We start from the raw sequence: 19,426 nt of genomic DNA, 5'->3' as shown, positions 1-19,426 counted from the left end.
TGCTTCCTATGCATGAATTCACTTCCGCCTCCCCACACCTCCACTTATTTGAGAATTTTAATTCAACAGATCATTGCCTGTCAACCGTGATGTGAAGAGGTTTCCCCTTTCTGTATGTGTTTACCAGTGCTTTGGCTGTCTGAGCCTCTGCTCTTTTCCCACCCAGCACAGTGAGAAGAATGGTGCCCCTCCTCAGTTACCCCACCTCCACTATTCTTCACCACACCCTAGCTTCTCCTCTTCCTCTTTCCAAAGCTCATGTCATTTCCAGAAAAGAAAACTCAGAGCTTCTGAAGGGAATGCAGTGTGCCCTAAACCTGGAAACGCGGGGAGCCACCTGGGTTCCTCAAGTCTAGGACTTCACCTTGTCCCAGGCATGCACAACATATCTGATTGTAGGACCCAGGGTAGGACGTGAGAAGGCGCCGACTTCAGGGCTATCGGGGTCAGCGTCCAGAGGCACCGGCTAGATGGTGGGAACCCGCTTGGGTGCAGGGGGCCCTCCCAGCCGCCAGGTGTCGCGCTGCAGGCGGCAGGGTGCTGGGCCCGCACTTGCTGGGGTCACGGCCGCCGGCCGAGGAGGGGGGGTAGGGGTAGCGGCGGCGCCCGCGGCCCCGAAGGGGGGTAGGGGGAGTGGAGAAAGCGGGGCGCGCGGAGGAGCGCTGGGCCCCCAGCACCGCGGGAGCTGGGAGGACCGCGCGGCCCGGCTAGCGGCGCGGCTGCAGTCCCAGCGTGGCGCAGCGCGGCAGGGACGCTACGCTGGGACCGCCCAGATCTCCCTCCACGGCGCCCCGCGCCCTGGTGCCCTCGGCCGCTTCTTCTTCCTTCACTCGCCGCCCAGGCGCGAGCGGCGCCCAAGTCCGGTGCGCCATGTCCGGGGCCGGGTAGTCCCGCCGCCCGCCGGCCCGCCAGCCCGCCCTCCGAGCCACCCGCCAGCGGGCCGGCCGGCCGGGCAGTCGCAGGGCAGGCAGGTAGGGGCCGGACCGGGCGGGGCGGCGGGCGGGGAAGGAAGGGAGGGAGCGCCGGCGGGGCGGGGGACAGCCCCCAGCTGTTCTCCAACGCTGCACATCTGGTTCCGCTTCCTCTCTCCTGGGGAAGTGAAAGTGGAGGGGCAGGCGCAGCCGGGAGTTAGCTAGCTGTGTCGGGCACCCCGCACCCCTTCTGCTCCCGCGGGTGCCGGAGCTGGAGCACCCCTCCCTCCTACTCGGGTCACGCGGCGGCCGGCGCTGCTGCCGTCACGTCTTCGGCCCCCGGCGCGCCGACTTTTCTCTGCCTTCCAGCTCCTTGCTCAGCTTCCTTCCCCTCCGCGCGCCCTCTGCCCCAACCCCAACTTCCCGTCGCCCGGCATGTGGGCGTTGGAAACCAGAGTGGCCCCTGTGCGGGTTGCTTTCCTTAGGGAGAAAGGGTTACCCTCTGTAAGACGCCCCTGGCTGGGTCCGGGGGATTCCTGCGCACGTTCGGCGCATGGGGGCCACCCACTTGCCGCTCAGATGGTCCCACCTAACTGCCTGTGCCTGTGCCTTGGGCATAGGACTCCCTTTTGCCTGCAGTAGATGAGGGAGGGGGCTGTGCCCTCGAGTTAAATCAGGAGGCTGACGCCTACTCCTGGCTTCACCTCCTAGACGTGGAGGCTAAATTTAGCTGGGGTTGGGGCGTGTGTGTCCAGAAGCCGGTTTAAGGAGAGAGAGAGACAGACAGACAGAGACAGACAACCTGGCCCCAGGAGACTCCTTTGCTCCCAGTTCTCTGGGGGAAGAGTGGGAGATTGAGTAGAACGGTATATCCTGGAGCCATTCAGAACATCCTCTGCCTTGCTCAGGGCCCTATGGTCTGAGGTTCGGTCTTGGCATGATGCTTCGCTGGCACCTTCAGCAGTAAGCCGCCGCCACACACACCCATAGGCTGCCTTCTGCTGAGCTGCAGCTTCCCCTCCACGGTTTCAGGAAGTAACCTCCCTTCCCCTCTGAAGCACTCCCCCACGTTCCTGGCCCCTGCTGTGAACACCCACCAGGCTCTATCCCAGCTTCTGCACCCCGGGGCGCCTCAGGACCCTTGGGTCTCTACTCTCTGGGGCGGGCCATGGAGGCAGGTGAGGAAACAGTTACTAAAAGGCTGTTGTGGGCCTAATTCTGTCTCAGGGCTCTGTGGCGGAGGGTGTGGGATGGCTGGAACTATCTTCCACAGCCACTTTGGACCTAACTGGAGATAGTTAAGGATCCTGGAAGTGGGAGGGCTCTGGTCGTTGGGCCAGGGTAGTTGAGTTAAGGCAGGAAAAAGGCCACTGGTGAAAAGACACTAAAGCTTGGGTTTTGTGAAATTTACCAGAAACCTACTGGTGGTGTCTTCTAAAAACTTAGGAATGGCCTCTTTAAGAGTGTTAACTGGATCAGGAGGTTCTTAGGATGTCATAACTAGAGCAAGAAGGCCAGAAACCCTTTAAAAAGACTAAAGTTGGTATGCTGTTGTGGCCAGAATAAATATTGTGATCTCTGTGATGTTATAACTTGTATGTAAGTGTGTGGAGGGGTTGCGCCTTTATGAATACATGAGCAATATGATGTCAGAACCCAGGCCAGCCGAGTGTGGTGGAGTTTGGGTTCTTTGGGGAAAGAACTGCCAAGTGGGAGAGACCTGGTCTCTTTAAGGAGCTGTGGTGGGCTGTAAGAGCCTGGTGATGTGAGAGGTGGGAGAATTCCAGATTGACCACTTATCCCATCTTTCTTTGGAAGGACTAGGAACAGGAGGGGAGCAAGGGGAGGAGGCAGCACTCTGCTTGCCATGGTAATACCAGTCTCCCATGCTCCATCTCTTCCTCACTTGCCCATTCCAGATGCAGTGAGTGAGGGGGGGGCCATGGCGGAGGAGCGGCCCCCCCGACTGGTGGATTACTTCGTGGTAGCTGGGCTTGCAGGGAACGGAGCACCTATCCCTGAGGAAACGTGGGTTCCTGAACCCAGTGGGCCCCTGCGCCCTCCCCGGCCAGCTGAGCCCATCACAGATGTGGCCGTCATCGCTAGGGCACTGGGCGAGGAAGTGCCCCAGGGCTATACGTGCATCCAGGCTTCTGCTGGTGGCCACCCCTTGGAATTCAGTGCTGGGCTCCTGGGTGGAACTCAACCTGTCATCTGCTACCGCCGTGGCCGTGACAAGCCCCCCCTTGTTGAGTTGGGGTGTGTGTCTCCTACCCATGGTGGCCCCAAGGGAGGCTGGGAGGTACTATGGGTAAGATCAGGAGAGGTAGAGTTAGGGGTTTGGGATGAGGGGAGGGCCAGGGGAGTGGGAGCAGCATGGACCAGAAGCCAGGGAGGAAGGGCTTCTCAGATTTGGGTTTTTGTGCCAGTGTTGCTGCCAACTAGCCCTCTGGTCTTGGGCAGGTTATAAAACCCCACTGAGGGCCTGTTCCCTCATCTGCAAAATGAGGATAATAGTCCCTCATAGGATGCTTAAGATTGAATGGAATAACCCACCTGAGGGATTTAGCACAGTGTCAATCGAGTCTTGGTGTTTATTCATGAGTATGAGAGCTGTGGAAGGCATGTGAGGTTGTTACTGACTGATAGATAGAGTCAAGGGCATAAGAGGGGCCATGGGATTCTGGAGAAAAGTTCAGCAAGAAGAGGTGGGCCCTGGTATTGGGTTTGACAAGGCTGAGGGTGCAAAGCAGTTGAAGAGACTAGGTAGGCAGATCTGGCAGGATTGAGGTCATTCTCTTCTATCCTGTCCTCTTGACATTCCTTTCTGTTCTCTGTGCCCAGGGTGTTATACGAGGGCAAGGAACGTCCCAAGCCTGGCTTCCAAGTGCTCGATACTACACCGTACAGCCACTCAGCCAACCTGGCCCCTCCAGGCCCTGGGCATCCCCGCACCTACCTCACTTACAGGCGGGCAGCAGAGGGGGCAGGACTGCATGCCCTGGGCATCACTGACCTCTGCTTGGTGCTGCCCAGCAAGGGTGAGGGCACTCCTCATACTTACTGCCGGTTGCCCCGCAACCTCAACCCTGGCATGGTGAGTGGGGCTGTGGAGCCAAGGGCTGAGACCTGGGCCATTGGTGTGAGGGTGTGAAACTGGGCATAAAGGGACTGGCGGCAGGCCAGAGGGATGATTGGGCTTGAAGGGTTGGTATTAGCAAGAGCTCTGAAGACAAAAGCCCACTTAGGGGTGGTAGAGAGAAAATGGACCTCAGAAACCTTTGGTAGCTGTGTCTCTGCTTGTCTCTTGCCATCTGGGACAGTGGGGCCCAGCAGTGTATCTGTGCTACAAGGTGGGCCTGGCCAAAGCCAACACACTGGTGTATGAGGCAGGTGAGTGGCCCCTCTGTCCGTCCTAACCTTTGACCCTCCTTGTCCCTCCACCCTGGTGCCTCTTGATTGGTACCCTCAAGTGTCCCTAGAATTTATTTCCCTTTTGCTGCTTGGCCCTTCTCTGGGATTCCCTGGCTCCTTTCCCTGGAGTCTGATGGACACCCCTCCTTTTGGGTACTCCTCACTCTGCTTGGGTGCAGAGCTGCTGGGCCGCTACCCAGAGGAGGACAATGAGGCATTCCCGCTACCTGAGTCAGTACCCGTCTTCTGCCTGCCCATGGGGGCTACTATCGAGTGCTGGCCTGCCCAGACAAAGTACCCTGTGCCCGTCTTCTCCACCTTTGTGCTCACGGGTGCCGCTGGTGATAAGGTAGGTGTGTGGTGTGTGGTAAGGGGCCTGGGCTATGCAGAGCCTGCCTGACTGTCCCTCTGTCCCCTGCCAGGTGTATGGTGCCGCCCTGCAGTTCTATGAGGCATTTCCACGAGCCAGGCTGTCAGAGCGGCAGGCCCGGGCACTGGGCCTGCTGAGTGCTGTGGAACGGGGCCGGGCGCTGGGGGGCCGCGCTGTGCGGAGTCGGCGTGCCATTGCTGTGCTGTCCCACTGGCCTGCCTTTCCAGCCTTCAGAGCCTTCCTCACCTTCCTTTATCGCTACTCTGTCTCTGGCCCCCACCGCCTGCCCTTGGAAGCGTGAGCATGGCTACCCTGACACTGGGAAGGAGGGACTAAGATGGAGATGGGGTGGGTTGAACGTGGGTAGGGGACAGGGCTGTAGTGTGTGGTTGTACGGTTTGGCCATTGGAAAAAATGTCATCAGCTGAGATGAACAGCCTGAAATCCAGCCTACACTTGCTAATTGGGTCCTGACAAGGGCTGTGTGTGATTTGTACAAGTCCTAAGTATAATGAAGGCTTTGATGGCTATGCAGGTCATGAAGTGGGGTTCAGGGAAAAGTAATATTCTTTTTTTCCCTATGAAATAGAATTTTTTAAAATTGGTTCTTTTTAGTTATATCTAACATGGTAGGAATAAGTTTTTTTTTTTTTTTTTGTACCAGAGATTGAACTTCGAATTCAGGGATACTCAACTACTGAGTCACATCCCCAGCCCTTTTTTGTGTTTTATTTAGAGACAGGGTCTTACTGAGTTGCTTAGGGCCTCACTAAATTCTGAGGCTGGCTTTGAACTCGTGATCATACTGCCTCAACCTCCTGAGCTACTGGGTTTATAAGCATGTGCCACTGTGCCTGACTAGGAGTAAGATTCTGGAGCTCAGAAGATGGAGAAACATGGTGGAGGTAGGATAGGGATGGACTGGGGAGTCTGCCTCACCTATTTCCCTCTCTCTGCAGGCACATCTCCCACTTCATTCACAATGTCCCCTTCCCTTCCCCACAGAGACCCCGCATCTTAGTGCAGGTAAGAGCTGGGGCTGGGCTGGATGGAAAGGGAGGAGCAGGCATGGGCTAGCCGTCAACATCCTGATCTGTGGCTCTTTTGCCCCCCCAGATGTCTCCCTATGACAACCTGCTCCTCTGTCAACCTGTATCCTCACCCCTGCCTCTCAGGTTTGTGCCCAGGTTCAGGGGGAGGGAATCTTTGATGACTGAGGACATGGTAGGTGCTGAGGGCAGTCGTTGAAGTCTTTGCAGGCTGGGCCTACGTGGTGTCTGTGCCCAGTGTTTGGGGAAGAGTCTCTAGAGTCTTCTGGTTACTCACTCCTCACCCCCGCATTGCCTGCAGTGGTGCCAGTTTCCTGCAGCTGCTACAGAGCCTGGGCCCCGAGTTGGCTGTCACGCTTCTGTTGGCTGTGCTCACAGAGCACAAACTACTGGTCCACTCCCTGCGGCCAGACCTGCTCACCAGTGTCTGTGAGGCCCTCGTCTCAGTAAGTGCCACACTGCCCAGTCCACCTTCCCCTGAACCACTGTTCTTTCTGGTGTCTACCTTTTTGGATTTGTCACCTTACTTTTCCTTCCTTGGGGAGGGTCCTCCCCCTGGGTTCAGACTTTAGGGATAAATAGGTACCAGCTCCCCAAGGTCAGTACCCTCTCTCCCTCCTGTGTCCCTCACTGCTGCCCCAGTCCTTGCTCACCTGTTCTTACTCTCTGGACTTCAGATGATCTTCCCATTGCACTGGCAGTGCCCCTACATTCCGCTGTGCCCCCTGGTGCTGGCAGATGTGCTGAGCGCCCCCGTGCCCTTCATTGTGGGTATCCACTCCAGCTACTTTGATCTGCATGACCCTCCTGCTGATGTCATCTGTGTTGATCTTGATACCAACACGCTCTTCCAGTAAGAGGCTGGGTCTCATCTGGGGGCTATGGGAGGTGAGCATGCAAGGGTCGATGTGTGGGCTGCCACTGACTCAAAAGGAGCTTCAGGCAAAAATAAGGGAGGCTTGTGAGGAGCCATATCATTCTTTATCTTCATGTTTATCTCTTAGGACAGAGGAAAAGAAGCTTCTCTCCCCTCGGACCCTGCCCCGCAGACCCTACAAAGTTCTACTGGCCACACTAACAACCCTGTACCAGCAACTGGACCAGAGTGAGAAGACTCAGTGGGAGTGGGAACTGGGAGCTGGTCATTGGTCTCTGACCTCTAGTATGGGGAGGGTTGTGGGGAACTAGACATTCCTTGAGGACCTTAGAGGAGTCAGGATTTGGTGGAAGTCAGGGGGTTCAAATTCCAATAGAAGCCAGAAGGAAGCTGGGTGCCATGGTGCACACCTGTAATCCCAGTGAGCTGGGAGACTGAATCAGGACAACCACAAGTTCAAGGCCAGCTTCAGCAAGTGGGTGAGACCCTGTTTCTAAGTAAAAAATAAAATAGGACTGAGATGTACCTTTGGGATCAATCTCTAGTACAAAAATAAATAAATAAAATAAAGAAACAGCTAGAAGGAGGGGCAAACAGCATTCCTGAACACATCAGGAAGGTAGGACTTGTGACTGGGGAGGCTTAAAGCTATTACCTGAAGTTAATCTTTTAGCCACTATTGGTGTGAGGTCTGAGAGAGGCTGGAGGTGGAAATAGAGATGTCAGTGTGAGGAATGGAGGTAAGGTAAGCACTGTGGTGCTGACTCTGACTCTGGGGCATTGATTCCCAGCTTATACTGGACCTGAGGAGGAGGCATCCCTGGAATTCCTGTTGACAGACTATGAGGCAGTTTGTGGTCGCCGTGCCCGCCTGGAGCGGGAAGTCCAGGGAGCCTTCCTGCGCTTTATGGCCTGTCTGCTCAAGGGCTACCGGGACTTTCTGCGCCCCCTTACCCAGGCCCCATCCGAGGGGGCTCGTGATGTTGACAACCTTTTCTACCTTCAGGGTAACATGGGTTTATTTCTGCTTGGAGAGGGTATCATGGGAGGGGGTATCATGGGAGGAGCTGGGCAAGGGGGCCTGGGTACTACTCGGTTTCTTATTCTTCAACTCAGTAAATGTTTTGATTACCTGCTTTGAGCCAACCATTCTTCTGTTCTTGGAGTAAGGGTACAAAGATGAACCAGATGTGGCCCTGCTCTCTGGGAGTCCTGGGTGTAGAGTGGACATAGTGACCTTTGTGAGCAGCCTTTATGGTCCCTCTTGAGGGACCTGTCCTTGGAGAACCCTCAGTCTATGACAGTGGGTACAGATAGACAAAAAGAAAGGACTCTGGGGGACCGTGGTGCTAGAGGAGCTGAGCTGGTCTGTGGAGTAAATGTATCAGTGGGCCAAAGAAATGACGACCTTGATGGGCATGGGTCCTAAGAGGTCAGGGAACCAAGAACAGTGCAGGGCAGGCATGGCTGTGGGAGAGACCTGGTAACCTCCCTCCCGGCCTCATTCTTGTCCCCATCAGGTTTCCTCAAGTCCCGAGAACGCTCCAGCCACAAGCTGTACTCTCAGCTGTTGCACACGCAGATGTTCTCACAGTTCATCGAAGAATGTTCTTTTGGTTCTGCTCGGCATGCTGCCCTTGAATTCTTTGACTCTTGTGTCGACAAGGTATTGAGCCTTCTCTATGTGCCCAGTGGCCTCTGCTCTCCTTCTGCTTGTCTCTTTTGCCCACAGCTCACTGTAAACCCAAATATATCTCACTGTGACTAGGAGGGCACCCCCCGAGTCACACAGCACACAACTGTACAGCCATACATCTGGCTTCCTAGATGTAGTATCCTCCCATTCCCGATTCTGTCCCTCAGCTGTGTCTTCAGGATTCCTTCCCTTGGATGTGCTTTCCTGGAAGATACCATTTTCTGGACATCTGGCTACCTCTGTGCCCACTGTCCTTTTATTTTATTATTATTTTTTGTACTGAACTATATCCCTAACCCTTTTATTTTTTAATTTTGAGACAGGGTCTCACTAAGTTGCCAAGGCTACCTCAAACTTTCAATCCTCCTGCCTCAGCCTCCTGAGTCACTAGGTTACAAGGTGTGCAGCACCACTGCAACCAGCCATGCCTGCTGTCTAATGCTCACTCTCTTACCTTCCTGTTTAGGTCCACCCAGAGCAGGAGAAACCCGAGATGACACCCTTAGTGGAGCTGGAAGAACTGTCAGGAAGTGAGCTCACTGTCTTTATCACACCCCCTGAGGAGCCCCCAGTACCAGAGGGCAGTGAATCCACTCCCCAGTACTGGTGAGAGTTTTTTGTCCCCTCCTGTGTTCCAAGACCCCTGGGATGATCCACTTCAGTTGCATGACTCTATACCAACTGCCCCTGATATTGGCTGTCTCTGCCCCTCCAGCTATGATGGGTTCCCAGAGTTACGGGCTGAGTTATTTGAGTCTCCTCAAGAGCAACCAGGGGTCCTGCCTGTGCCAGGCCCATCCCGTAGCACTCCCAGCAGTCCTGCCCCTCGCCGTACCAAACAGGTAATCAGCTGGTGAACCCCATGGGAAACCTGGCTCAGCCAAGGGCTGCTGCTTCAGTTTCTTCATCTGTTAAAAAAGGATAATAATGATATTTATCCCATAGAGTTGTTAGGAAGTTTACATATGCCTGGCATTTAAAAAGCAGTGTTGTACAAACATTTGTTATTGTTACTGTTGTCATTGTCATCATCATCGCCCTCACCATCTTCATTTCTGGGAATGCAGAGGTTGGCTGCTTAGTCCAGGGCACCTGCCCATGCTCAAGAGCTGCAACCTGTTTAGTATAGCATCCCTCCTCAGAGCACAGACCCTCCCTCATGGAAGGCACTGCTTCTCTTGACCTGCCCTGGCATCATATTCATCCTGTGTGTTCTCTGCCCCACCTAGGAGATGAAGGTGGCACAGCGGATGGCACAGAAGTCAGCAACTATGCCTGAACTGTGGGCCCGGTGCCTGCTGGGCCATTGCTATGGGCTGTGGTTCCTGTGTCTTCCTGCCTATGTGCGGTCAGCACCCTCCCGGGTGCGGGCACTACACACAGCCTACCATGTGCTACGTGAGATGGAGAGCCGCAAGGTGGTGCTCCCTGATGAGGTAGGCAGCCATTTACTATGAGGCCATTTGCAGCCATGGAGGCTGTGAGAGGGAAACTTGTTGGAGTTGAAGAAAAGCAGATGGGGAGCCCTAGAGCTGGGCAGATGCTCCATAAGCGTTTACTAAGTGAGCATGATTGGGGCATAGCAGTGAGGACTGCAGGGTAGCAGGATCAGCAGGAAAGAGCTAGAAGGGGCCAGTGAAGTGTGTAAGAACTGGAAAGGCTGGAAGAGGGCACTTGTTGAGACTTGAGGATTTGGGTTGGGAGTGAGTCTTCTGTCATTCTGTGCCTCTCTTGGCCCAGGTGTGTTACCGGGTGCTAATGCAGCTCTGCTCATATTATGGACAGCCTGTTTTGTCTGTGCGGGTCATGTTGGAGATGCGGCGGGCAGGCATTGTGCCCAACACCATCACTTATGGTTACTACAACAAGGTACCTAGTTAGGGGTGGCATGGCTGGCAGTCTGTACCAGGTGTGCATGGGGTGTGCTGCTTCTTACACCTGCTCTCTCCAGTCTTGGAGATTGGGCTTGTGCAATTAAACTAGGTCCTGTAATCATTGGCATCCAGTGTGCTCTTCTTATTGCCTAGGCACCAACAGATTTTTTTTTTTTTTTTTTTCATCTCAGCTACTTTAATTCTTACAACAACTCTGACTATAGCTTATAGTGTTGGCTAGTATATCAGGCACTATTCCAAATATATTATATGTTTTATTTTTTAATTTTATATTATACATTTTAAATAATTTTATCTTCACCATGACCCATGGGGTAAAAGGATTATCCCCATCTCATAGAAGAGTAGATGAGGTTACAGAAAATTCATAACTTGCTCAAAGTCCCATAGCGAACAAGTTAGGGTGCTAGGATCTGAGCAAAGGCATATCCATATTTCCTAAGTTCAGCCCCTTAACCATAATACTAAACTATCTCCTGCTTTTCAGATGAGGAAACTTAATGACCAAAATCTGAAATGATTTCTTCAAAGCCATATAGTTTATAAGTAGTAGAGTTTGAATATGAACTTTCTCCTACTTCTTGTAGGTCTTCTCAGGACAGCTGCTCACAATTACTCTTGTTTCTAGATGAGCCATTGGTCAGATAGTCCTAGGCAGGATGTGTGGAGGGGAAGTTGGTCCCTGGGACTCTAGGACAGGAGGTAGGCATCAGGCTGGGGTCAGGGTTTTGGAAAGAGGCCATCCTGATGGGTACTGTACTTGGCAGGCTGTGCTGGAAAGCAAGTGGCCGTCTGGTACACCAGGTGGACGCCTGCGCTGGGCCAAGCTCCGGAATGTTGTTCTGGGGGCTGCTCAATTCCGTCAGCCTTTGAGAGACCGGCAGCGGCAGCAGCAACAGCAGCAGGTGGCAGCACACCAAGAGACCAGCAGTTCCCAGAGAGGTGGGCAGGGACTGGTGAGGCAGGCTTAGGGAGAGGGTAGCTAGGCTCTTGGAGAGCCAGAACTGGCTTAGTGGACGGCATGGGATTTCCGAGGATAGAAAACTCTACTTGACTGGTAACAGAAGTTCTGCCTGAGGGGAACCCTGCAAATCCAGGTCCATCCATGGAGCTCTGTTTTGGGTTTCTAGCTAGCTGCCTCTAAACACCTTCTCTCTCTTCCAGAGTCCTATCTGGAACGCCCATCCCCCACTCGCCCCCTTCAGCGTCAGACGACTTGGGCTGGGCGAAGTATGAGGGACCCAGCCTCACCCACTGGGCGCCTGGTGAAGAGTGGCAGCCTGGGCAGTGCCCGAGGAGCACAGCCCACTGTGGAGGCCGGTGTAGCCCACAGTAAGTGCTCTTGTCTGACCTTCCTCTTCTCTTCCCCATAGTCAGTTTTCCTAACCACTTGCCAGCAAGAAAGGAGAAGAACCAGGGCCAGAGTTTTGGAAGAGTGGGCCTGTATGTTGGGTAACTGTGCACTCTGAGGAATCAGAATGTCATGATGGGGTCCAGTGTCAGAGTTTATGCAGCCAGGAATTGTTTGTACTGAAGAAGCAGGCAGCTGGAAGAGAGGCTGACCTCCATCTTCCCTTATTTTTTGTCCTGCAGTGATAGAGGCCTTAGGGGTCCTAGAACCCCGGGGATCACCTGTACCCTGGCATGATGGAAGTCTCTCAGACCTGAGCCTGACAGGGGAGGAGCTGGCACCTGGAGGCAGTCCAGGGGGCTCAGGCTTGGCCCTGAGTGCCCAGTCCAGTGAGACCCTGGAAGGGCTGAGTGGGCGAGGACCCAAGGCTGGTGGGCGTCAGGATGAGGCAGGCACCCCCCGACGAGGGCTGGGTGCCCGCCTCCAACAGCTGCTTACTCCTTCCCGCCGCTCCCCTGCCTCCCGCATTTCCCCATCTGAGCTGCCCCCTGACCTGCCTCCCCCTGCCCGTCGCAGCCCAATGGACAGCCTTCTGAGACCCCGGGAGCGTCCTGGATCCACTGCATCAGAGGTAGCCAGCAACAGCTGGGTGTAGACACCTTAGCATCAGGAGGACTGGGAGGGGCTGCAAATACCCAGAAGGGGTCCCTGAAAGGTTGTTAGACCTAGCATCCAGGGTGAAGAGGAGCATGGAGTTGGCTGACAGGTTTTCTTGTGTAATGGCAGAGCTCGGCCTCTCTGGGCAGTGAGTGGGACCTCTCAGAGTCTTCTCTCAGTAGCCTGAGCCTCCGCCGTTCCTCAGAGCGCCTCAGTGACACCCCTGGATCCTTCCAGCCACCTTCCCTGGAAGTGAGGATAACCCCACCCACACAGCTGTGCTGGAAAACATACACCACACAGTCATCCTGTGAAAGGCAGGGGATGGGGAGGAGATAGGAGGAGGCCTGATTGGGATTTGGAGGTGGAAGGGCCAGGGAAGGGGCATGGGCTTCAAGGCACTGAAGGCCAATCCAGGCGTACTTCCTGGGGTCTCCTTGTCTTCAGATTCTGCTCTCCAGCTGCTCCCTATGCCGTGCCTGCGATTCACTGGTGTATGATGAAGAAATCATGGCTGGCTGGGCACCTGACGACTCTAACCTCAACACAACCTGCCCCTTCTGTGCCTGCCCCTTCGTGCCCTTGCTCAGTGTTCAGACCCTTGATTCCCGACCCAGGTGCCCAAATCAGGGCAAGTGCTGTGGGTGGGACAGGGAGGTAGTGGGACAGGAAGGTAGTGGTCCAAGAGCCAACCTCTTCTGCTCTCTCCTTACAGTGCCCCCAGCCCCAAACCTGCCCCTGCTGGTGCCAGCAGCAGCAAAGATGCTCCTATTCCTGGGGGTCCTGGCCCTGTACTCAGTGACCGCAGGCTCTGCCTTGCCCTGGATGAGCCCCAGCTCTGCAATGGACACACGGGGGTAAGAGCTGGGCCAAAAGGGCACAAGGAGTGGGAGCATGTTGCCTTGTGTGGAGGGTTGTCAAATAGAAAGGTAATAAAGGCAAGAGGCATCCCAGAAGCCACTGGGAGTAATGGCTTTGTGGGAGGCAGGGCACTGGATGGGGCCATGGGATGTGCCCGCCACTGCCCTTCTACTTTGTGTCTGACAGGGTTCCTCTAGGCGTGTAGAGAGTGGTGCATGGGCATACCTGAGTCCCCTGGTGCTGCGGAAGGAGCTGGAGTCTCTGGTAGAGAATGAGGGCAGTGAGGTGCTGGCATTGCCAGAACTGCCTGCTGCCCACCCCATCATCTTCTGGAACCTTCTGTGGTATTTCCAACGGCTACGCCTGCCTAGTATTCTACCAGGCCTGGTGCTGGCCTCCTGTGATGGGCCCCCACCCCACCAGGTCAGTGTTTTTATGTGGTCCCTGCTTCATAACTGCCTCCTTTCCTGTCTCCCAGCTCTTTGTCTTAGTCCTCTGTGTCCTTGGCACTATAGAGTCCAGACTGTGGAGTCTGTTGTGCCTGATTGACTCCTGGCCCTTGCACTTCACCACTCTGGACCACAATTTTGTATCTTTATAATGACATAAGCAATGACCTCACAGGACTGTTGCACAGACACCTTATGTAGTGCTTGGTACCTAGAAAATGATTCATTGATTTTTATCTATTCATTCCACCAGTATTTATTGAGCATCTTTTAGGCACAGTCTTCAGGCTTTAGAGATGTGGCAGATTACAAAATAAAGTCCTTACTCTGAAGAACTTACATTCTCATGGGACAAGATTCCTTTCCCTCTTCTCCTTGGTTGTGTCCTGTAATGCCCGTCTCTTTGGACATTACCTGTACATTTTTTGACCTCTGCCTTCCATTCTGTGAGCCTTACTGTCTCTCCTGTTTCAGCTCCCCCAGGCCCCATCTCCTTGGCTAACCCCCGATCCAGCCTCTGTGCAGGTGCGACTGCTGTGGGATATCCTGACTCCTGACCCCAACAGCTGCCCACCTCTCTATGTGCTCTGGAGGGTCCATAGTGAGTCTGGTATTTGACATAGGGATGGGACGGGTGAGTTCCATGACTAGGGGGCTCAGTGATCCTGGTGACCTTTTTTCCTTTCACCTAGGCCAAATCCCTCAGCGGGTGGTATGGCCAGGCCCAGTACCTGCATGTCTTAGCTTGGCATTGCTGGAGTCAGTGCTGCGCCATGTTGGACTCAATGAGGTGCACAAGGCTGTGGGGCTCTTGCTGGAAACTCTAGGGCCCCCTCCTACTGGCCTGCACCTGCAGAGGTATGATGCTTATCTGAGTAGTCCCTGACCCATGTCAGTCAGTCTTCACACCTCTTTTCTCTTGTTTACACTCTTCTGCCTCTACTGCAGGGGTGTCTACCGCGAGATCCTATTCCTGACAATGGCTGCTATGGGCAAGGACCATGTGGACATAGGTGAGTGAGCAGGCAGGGAGGGGACTGAGGAGTTTAAGGATCGTGGGCCAGGTGTGAGAGACTGAGGTCCTAATGCACTGACTTCCACCCTCTTCCCTAGTGGCCTTCGACAAGAAGTACAAATCCGCCTTTAACAAGCTGGCCAGCAGCATGGGCAAGGAGGAACTGAGGCAGCGGCGGGCACAGATGCCTACTACCAAGGCCATTGATTGCCGAAAATGTTTCGGAGCACCTCTGGAATGCTAGGGACCCTTAAGCTTCCCTCTCCAGCCTGTGGCGGAGAGGTGAGGGAAAAAGATTCTAGAGACAAACTGCTTCCCTGCTCCCTTCATAAAGGAATTGGGAACAGGCTGGGAAGCCTGTTCAGCCATAGGCTCCACGTGGGGACAGCAGAAAGGGAGACCCACTGTTACCCAAAGTCACAATTTCCCCATCTCCATCCTGCCTAATTTTTTCATGTCAGTGCTGGGGGAGAGCTAGGGGAGTTGGTATAGCTCTGTTCCTCCCCTATCCTATTCCAGGAACTCTTGTCCAGGGCACCCATGGATCTGCACTGCCCTGGTAATTTTAGAAGTTTTTGTTTTAAAAAACAACTGGAAAGACACAGAGCTACTGAGCCTTTGCCCAGAACAGGAGGGAGGGATCTCATTCCCCATCAGTGATGGTCCCTCTTCCCTGGCATTGCTGAAGGAGCCCAAGGCTCTTCATGCCTTTCTACCTTAGTGTTTGTATTTTATTTTAAGTTATTTATTCTGGAGCCACAGCCCCCTTGCGAATGAGGCTCTTACGGAGAGTGAGAAAGAGAAGGGAAATGGGGCACCATGGTTTGTAGCTCCTTGAAAGCCAGGCAGTGGGAGCTAGAGGAGTCCCAAGCTCCCCTTAGGAAGAACTGGTGCCTCCTCCAGTCCTGATCCTTGTTGTCCACTCCACTTTGGGGAATGCCTCATCCACCCAGGGCCCTGACCTGTGCAATAAGAATTGTTCCCTGCAAAGTTTTGTTCTATGTAAATATAGTAAAAGCTGCTTCTGTCTTTTTCCTTCTGCCTCCTGTTTCCTGGATCTGGGATAATAGTGGGGGCTACTTATACTTCTCCTTTTCTCCTGGCTTGCACATCTTCTTCTCCAGCTTTCCATCCTATGCAACCTTCAGGTATACCTTGTTTCTCCTGATCATGTCTGGTACTGGTCCCTTGGGGCACAGGGAGTTCTTGGAGCAGAAGAGGGGGGAATCTGGTGCTGGCTATGGCAGTGCCAGTCTGTGTGGCACTTCTAGCCTTCCCACACAATCACCCCCTTGTCCCTCATCTGTACCCCACACAAAGGCTCCATTCTCTGGGGGCCTTGAGCTCATCTTTGCCTTATTTCCTCTCCCCTAATTTGCCCCCCAACTTATCCATTACCTCCACAGAGATGATAACCCTTTCCCCAGTAGTTGTTTTTGGTGGTCCTCATGTGTCCTGGGGGACTTGGCAGTCAGTCATCCTCGCCCTCCTTAGTTGCTCTAGTTGTAGGCAGCACTCTTCTGATCAGGGTCTCAGCCTGGGGACAGCACTGGAAAGAAAGGGGCTTGCTGTGCTGTGAACATCAGGGAGATGGGCATCATTTTTCTAATCCCTTTGGCCCACTCAACGTTCTCCTTTTCTTTCTGTATAAGAAATAAACACAGGAAACAACTAACAGAGCTGCAAAACCAATTATCAAAGGGAATTAGCTAACAAAATAGAAATGCCTTAGGAAAGGAGGGCAGGAGTATAAATGGAGGAAATGACTTACATGAATTTTTAGCGTAAATTCCTGGGTGGTAGAGATCTGGGTGAAAAGAGAAGTACTACTTCTGAATGCCAGAACCTTCAAGCCAGAAGACCCTTCCCCATTCTGTTTTGAGCATGGTAGGATGCTTTTCCAGTCCTTAAAGGAGCTGCAAAGGAGGAAACCAAAGGGCTTAGGAAATGCCATCATCTTTCTTGCTAGATGATGGTCTCTTTAGAGGTCACCCTAGTTTCTGATTAGGCCCCACTCACCAGAATTGACCTCCCTATTATTTTATCCCTAAGGACCTTTTATAGGGGTTTGTGTTTGTGTTTGTGTGTGTGTGTGTGTGTGTGTGTAGTGGTGGTGATGCTGGGGATCAAATCCAGGGCCTCATTCATGCTAGGCAAGTGTTCCACCAGTGAGCTATGCCCCTAGCCCACATACCTGCCCTCAGTATAATATACTAAGCACTGCACTTACTATAGTGAGAAAATTTTAGGGCTCAGTCTCTATCCTAGTAGAGCATATAATCTTACTGGTCTAGCATGCCCTTTGATTCCACAATAATAACTCTGCCTTCCAGCTTATGCTTCTCATTTTTGGGCTTCCTTCTAAAGCCCTGCAGTTAGATGAGAGAACTACAGAATTTTGTAACTATAAGAACATCTGGGAATTCCAATAGCAAATTATGATACCATGATATCTGATATCTGTCCTATGGCCTAGGGAGTTGTATGAGGGAAAGAATATGTCTAAATTGCCTGGCTCAATTTCTTTCTCCAGACTTTAGAGTATACAAGTACAAGTTTAACAAATTTGAGGTAAATCTTATCTCTGCCACTTACTAATCTTACGATGTCAGGCAAGTAACTTCTATGCCTTAGCTTTTCCTCATCTGAAAATGGGGGGTCATTTAAATACTAATTATATTATCCATATGAAATATTAAGCACGTTCAATAAACGTTAGCTTCCATGGTGCATGACTGTTATCCCTCCCAATTGGGAGACTAAGGCAGGAGGATTGCAAGTTCGAGGCCAGCCTCGACAATTCAGTGAGAACTTGGGTAACTTAGTGGGACCCTATCTCAAAATAAAAAGGACTGGGTATGTAGTTCAATGGTAAAGCACCTCTGGGTTCAATCTCAGTACCAAAAAAAAAAAAAAAAAGGGAAACAGTGGTAGAGCCATTGTAGGGCAAAGGTCATGTCCACTACAATACTGGCCTTACTTGTCTTCTTCAGAGCTTGATCACTCCTGTTTGAAAGTCCCTTTCCAAAGCCTGATTTTTATTTTGTTGGGAGGCAGTTTCTCAGGCCTTGCAGTCCGTTCTTTAGGTTGGTATCTTCTACTACTGTGTTTCTCATGCTTTCTCAAAGTTTTGAGAATGGCTTTTTAGGTAGCAGAGAATGCACTGGACTCATGATATATGGTAGTTTAGGAAAAGAGGAATGTACACTCTATGAAGGCAATGGCTTTGTCTTGTTCACTACTTCTTTTTAAAAATACCTTTATTTATTTTTACATGGTGCTGAGGGTCGAACCCAGTGCATGTGCGGGGCAAGCACTCTACTACTGAGCCACAACCCCAGCCCTGTCATGTTCACTTCTATATCCCCGGCACATGGGAGTGACTAGTAATATCATGGGTGCTTTGTCATGTGTATTCAGTGACTGAAAAGAATCAGCGAAAGCATTAAGTTGATGGGACTAATTTTCAGTGCAGTACAAGGTAGGTACTATGGGTAGAAGACCAGTATAAGTTGAATTTAGAGAAAAGAAAGTGAAATTGTTGGAAAAGCAAGGAAAATAGTTACATTATGTTTATTGAGTGCTTAAGCATTTAAGCATTTAAATGTACTATTTTGTAATCCTTAAAATTCCCCTATGTGTTAGCTACTCTTATTCCCATTTTACAGATGGGGAAACTGGGGCATTGAAAATAAAAGTTGAGCTGGGCACTGTGGTGCATACCTGTAATTCCAGCGACTGGGAAGGATTAGGCAGGAGGATCACAAGTTTTAGGCCAGCCTGGGCAACTTAGTGAGGCCCTGTTTCAAAATAAAGGGACTGGGGATGTAGCTCAGTAGTACATATGGTGCCACTGCATTTGATTCCCAGTACCACAAAACAAAAGCAAAAACAAAAAAACCTATCCCCTCCAAAACAAACAAAAAACACCCAAAAGTTAATTAATTTGCACCCAAATCACATAGATGACAAAAGGTAGAGCTAAGGTCCAAACTCAAGCGCTCCGTTCGAGACCATGTTCTTTCTTCACCTGGATACTATACTAGCATGGTTTCTTATCCACTTAAAAACTAAGACATGCCTCTGTGGGTGTATTCAGGGTCTACCTGTCTTTTTTTTTTTTTTTTTTTTTAATTCCATTTGTCCTTACATGGCTATACCCTCCATTACAATTCTATTTCTATTGCACAGCACGACTTCTGCATGATTTGAGAAATATGTTCTGCCTCTGGAACCAGTTCAAACTACTGCTTGGTCACTAGCTCTCTGACTCTGGCACATTGTTTAACCTGCGAGCTGGTTTCCTGTTATACCTGGGTTCAAATTTCAGCTCTGCCACTTAACGTGTAACTTTGGAAAAGTCATTTGATCTGTATCTCATTTTCCTTATAAAATAGGGGTAACAGTCATGAGAAACAAATACGATAATCCATATAAAGCTCTTAGCACGGTGCCTGGGCATACAGACCCTTCCCATAATGTTAGATAGTATTATTCCCTCAACATACCGATTCTGTGACACTTGGTCCCTATCCTTAAGGTGCTCAAGAAACGCTGAGTTTAGGCGAGCCTAACTGCGTCGTGGGGAAGTAGCAAGGCTAGCAACAGAAGTTGGGCCTTGAGTTGATTAGGCGGAACCAGGTGTTGTGGGAGGCTTTTTCTTCAGTGTGAACTTAACGAGACCAGGAGATCCCGAGAGAAGGTGTTTCGTTGGCTCTGCACACCGTAATTCCTCAATAAATTTGGCCACCTGCGCCCACCCCTTTTTTTCCCCTGCTGTCGTGGTTATCACGACAGGACTCAGCAGAGGCCGACCAACACCAACAAGCCCAACGCCTTTGGCAGACGGAGACAGGCCACGCCCCAAACAGGCAGCAAGGC

At 52.1% G+C, this 19,426-nt stretch overlaps 1 protein-coding gene across 6 annotated transcripts; it reads left to right on the top strand.

Annotated features, from left to right (window-relative positions):
- The first annotated feature begins 612 nt into the window (after positions 1 to 612).
- Positions 613 to 15,580, top strand: DENND4B (DENN domain containing 4B). 6 transcript variants are annotated; one of them, XM_079141578.1, is made up of 28 exons: positions 613 to 971; positions 2,831 to 3,170; positions 3,756 to 4,008; positions 4,235 to 4,304; positions 4,505 to 4,674; positions 4,748 to 4,992; positions 5,655 to 5,721; positions 5,812 to 5,870; positions 6,046 to 6,190; positions 6,422 to 6,597; positions 6,749 to 6,849; positions 7,413 to 7,628; positions 8,142 to 8,287; positions 8,784 to 8,923; positions 9,033 to 9,159; positions 9,547 to 9,753; positions 10,058 to 10,186; positions 10,980 to 11,154; positions 11,377 to 11,544; positions 11,806 to 12,194; positions 12,350 to 12,472; positions 12,668 to 12,837; positions 12,936 to 13,077; positions 13,268 to 13,504; positions 14,005 to 14,131; positions 14,223 to 14,388; positions 14,479 to 14,543; positions 14,644 to 15,580. In XM_079141578.1, the coding sequence occupies exons 2-28, from the start codon at positions 2,854 to 2,856 to the stop codon at positions 14,787 to 14,789; spliced, it is 4,476 nt and encodes a 1,491-aa protein (XP_078997704.1). In that variant the 5' UTR covers positions 613 to 971; positions 2,831 to 2,853; the 3' UTR covers positions 14,790 to 15,580. The 6 variants fall into 6 exon arrangements, with proteins under 6 accessions (XP_078997704.1, XP_078997705.1, XP_078997703.1 ...); XM_079141579.1 differs by lacking the exon at positions 613 to 971 and adding an exon at positions 1,034 to 2,089 and having other exon boundaries at positions 10,103 to 10,186; XM_079141577.1 differs by lacking the exon at positions 613 to 971 and adding an exon at positions 1,035 to 2,089.
- Positions 15,581 to 19,426: the final 3,846 nt, after the last annotated feature.

This window comes from Sciurus vulgaris, assembly GCF_902686455.1.
Source record: "Sciurus vulgaris genome assembly, chromosome: 1".
Classification (NCBI taxonomy): domain Eukaryota; kingdom Metazoa; phylum Chordata; class Mammalia; order Rodentia; family Sciuridae; genus Sciurus; species Sciurus vulgaris.
The sequence above is the reverse complement of the archived record's forward strand: the minus strand, read 5'-3'. Positions and strand labels throughout refer to the sequence as shown.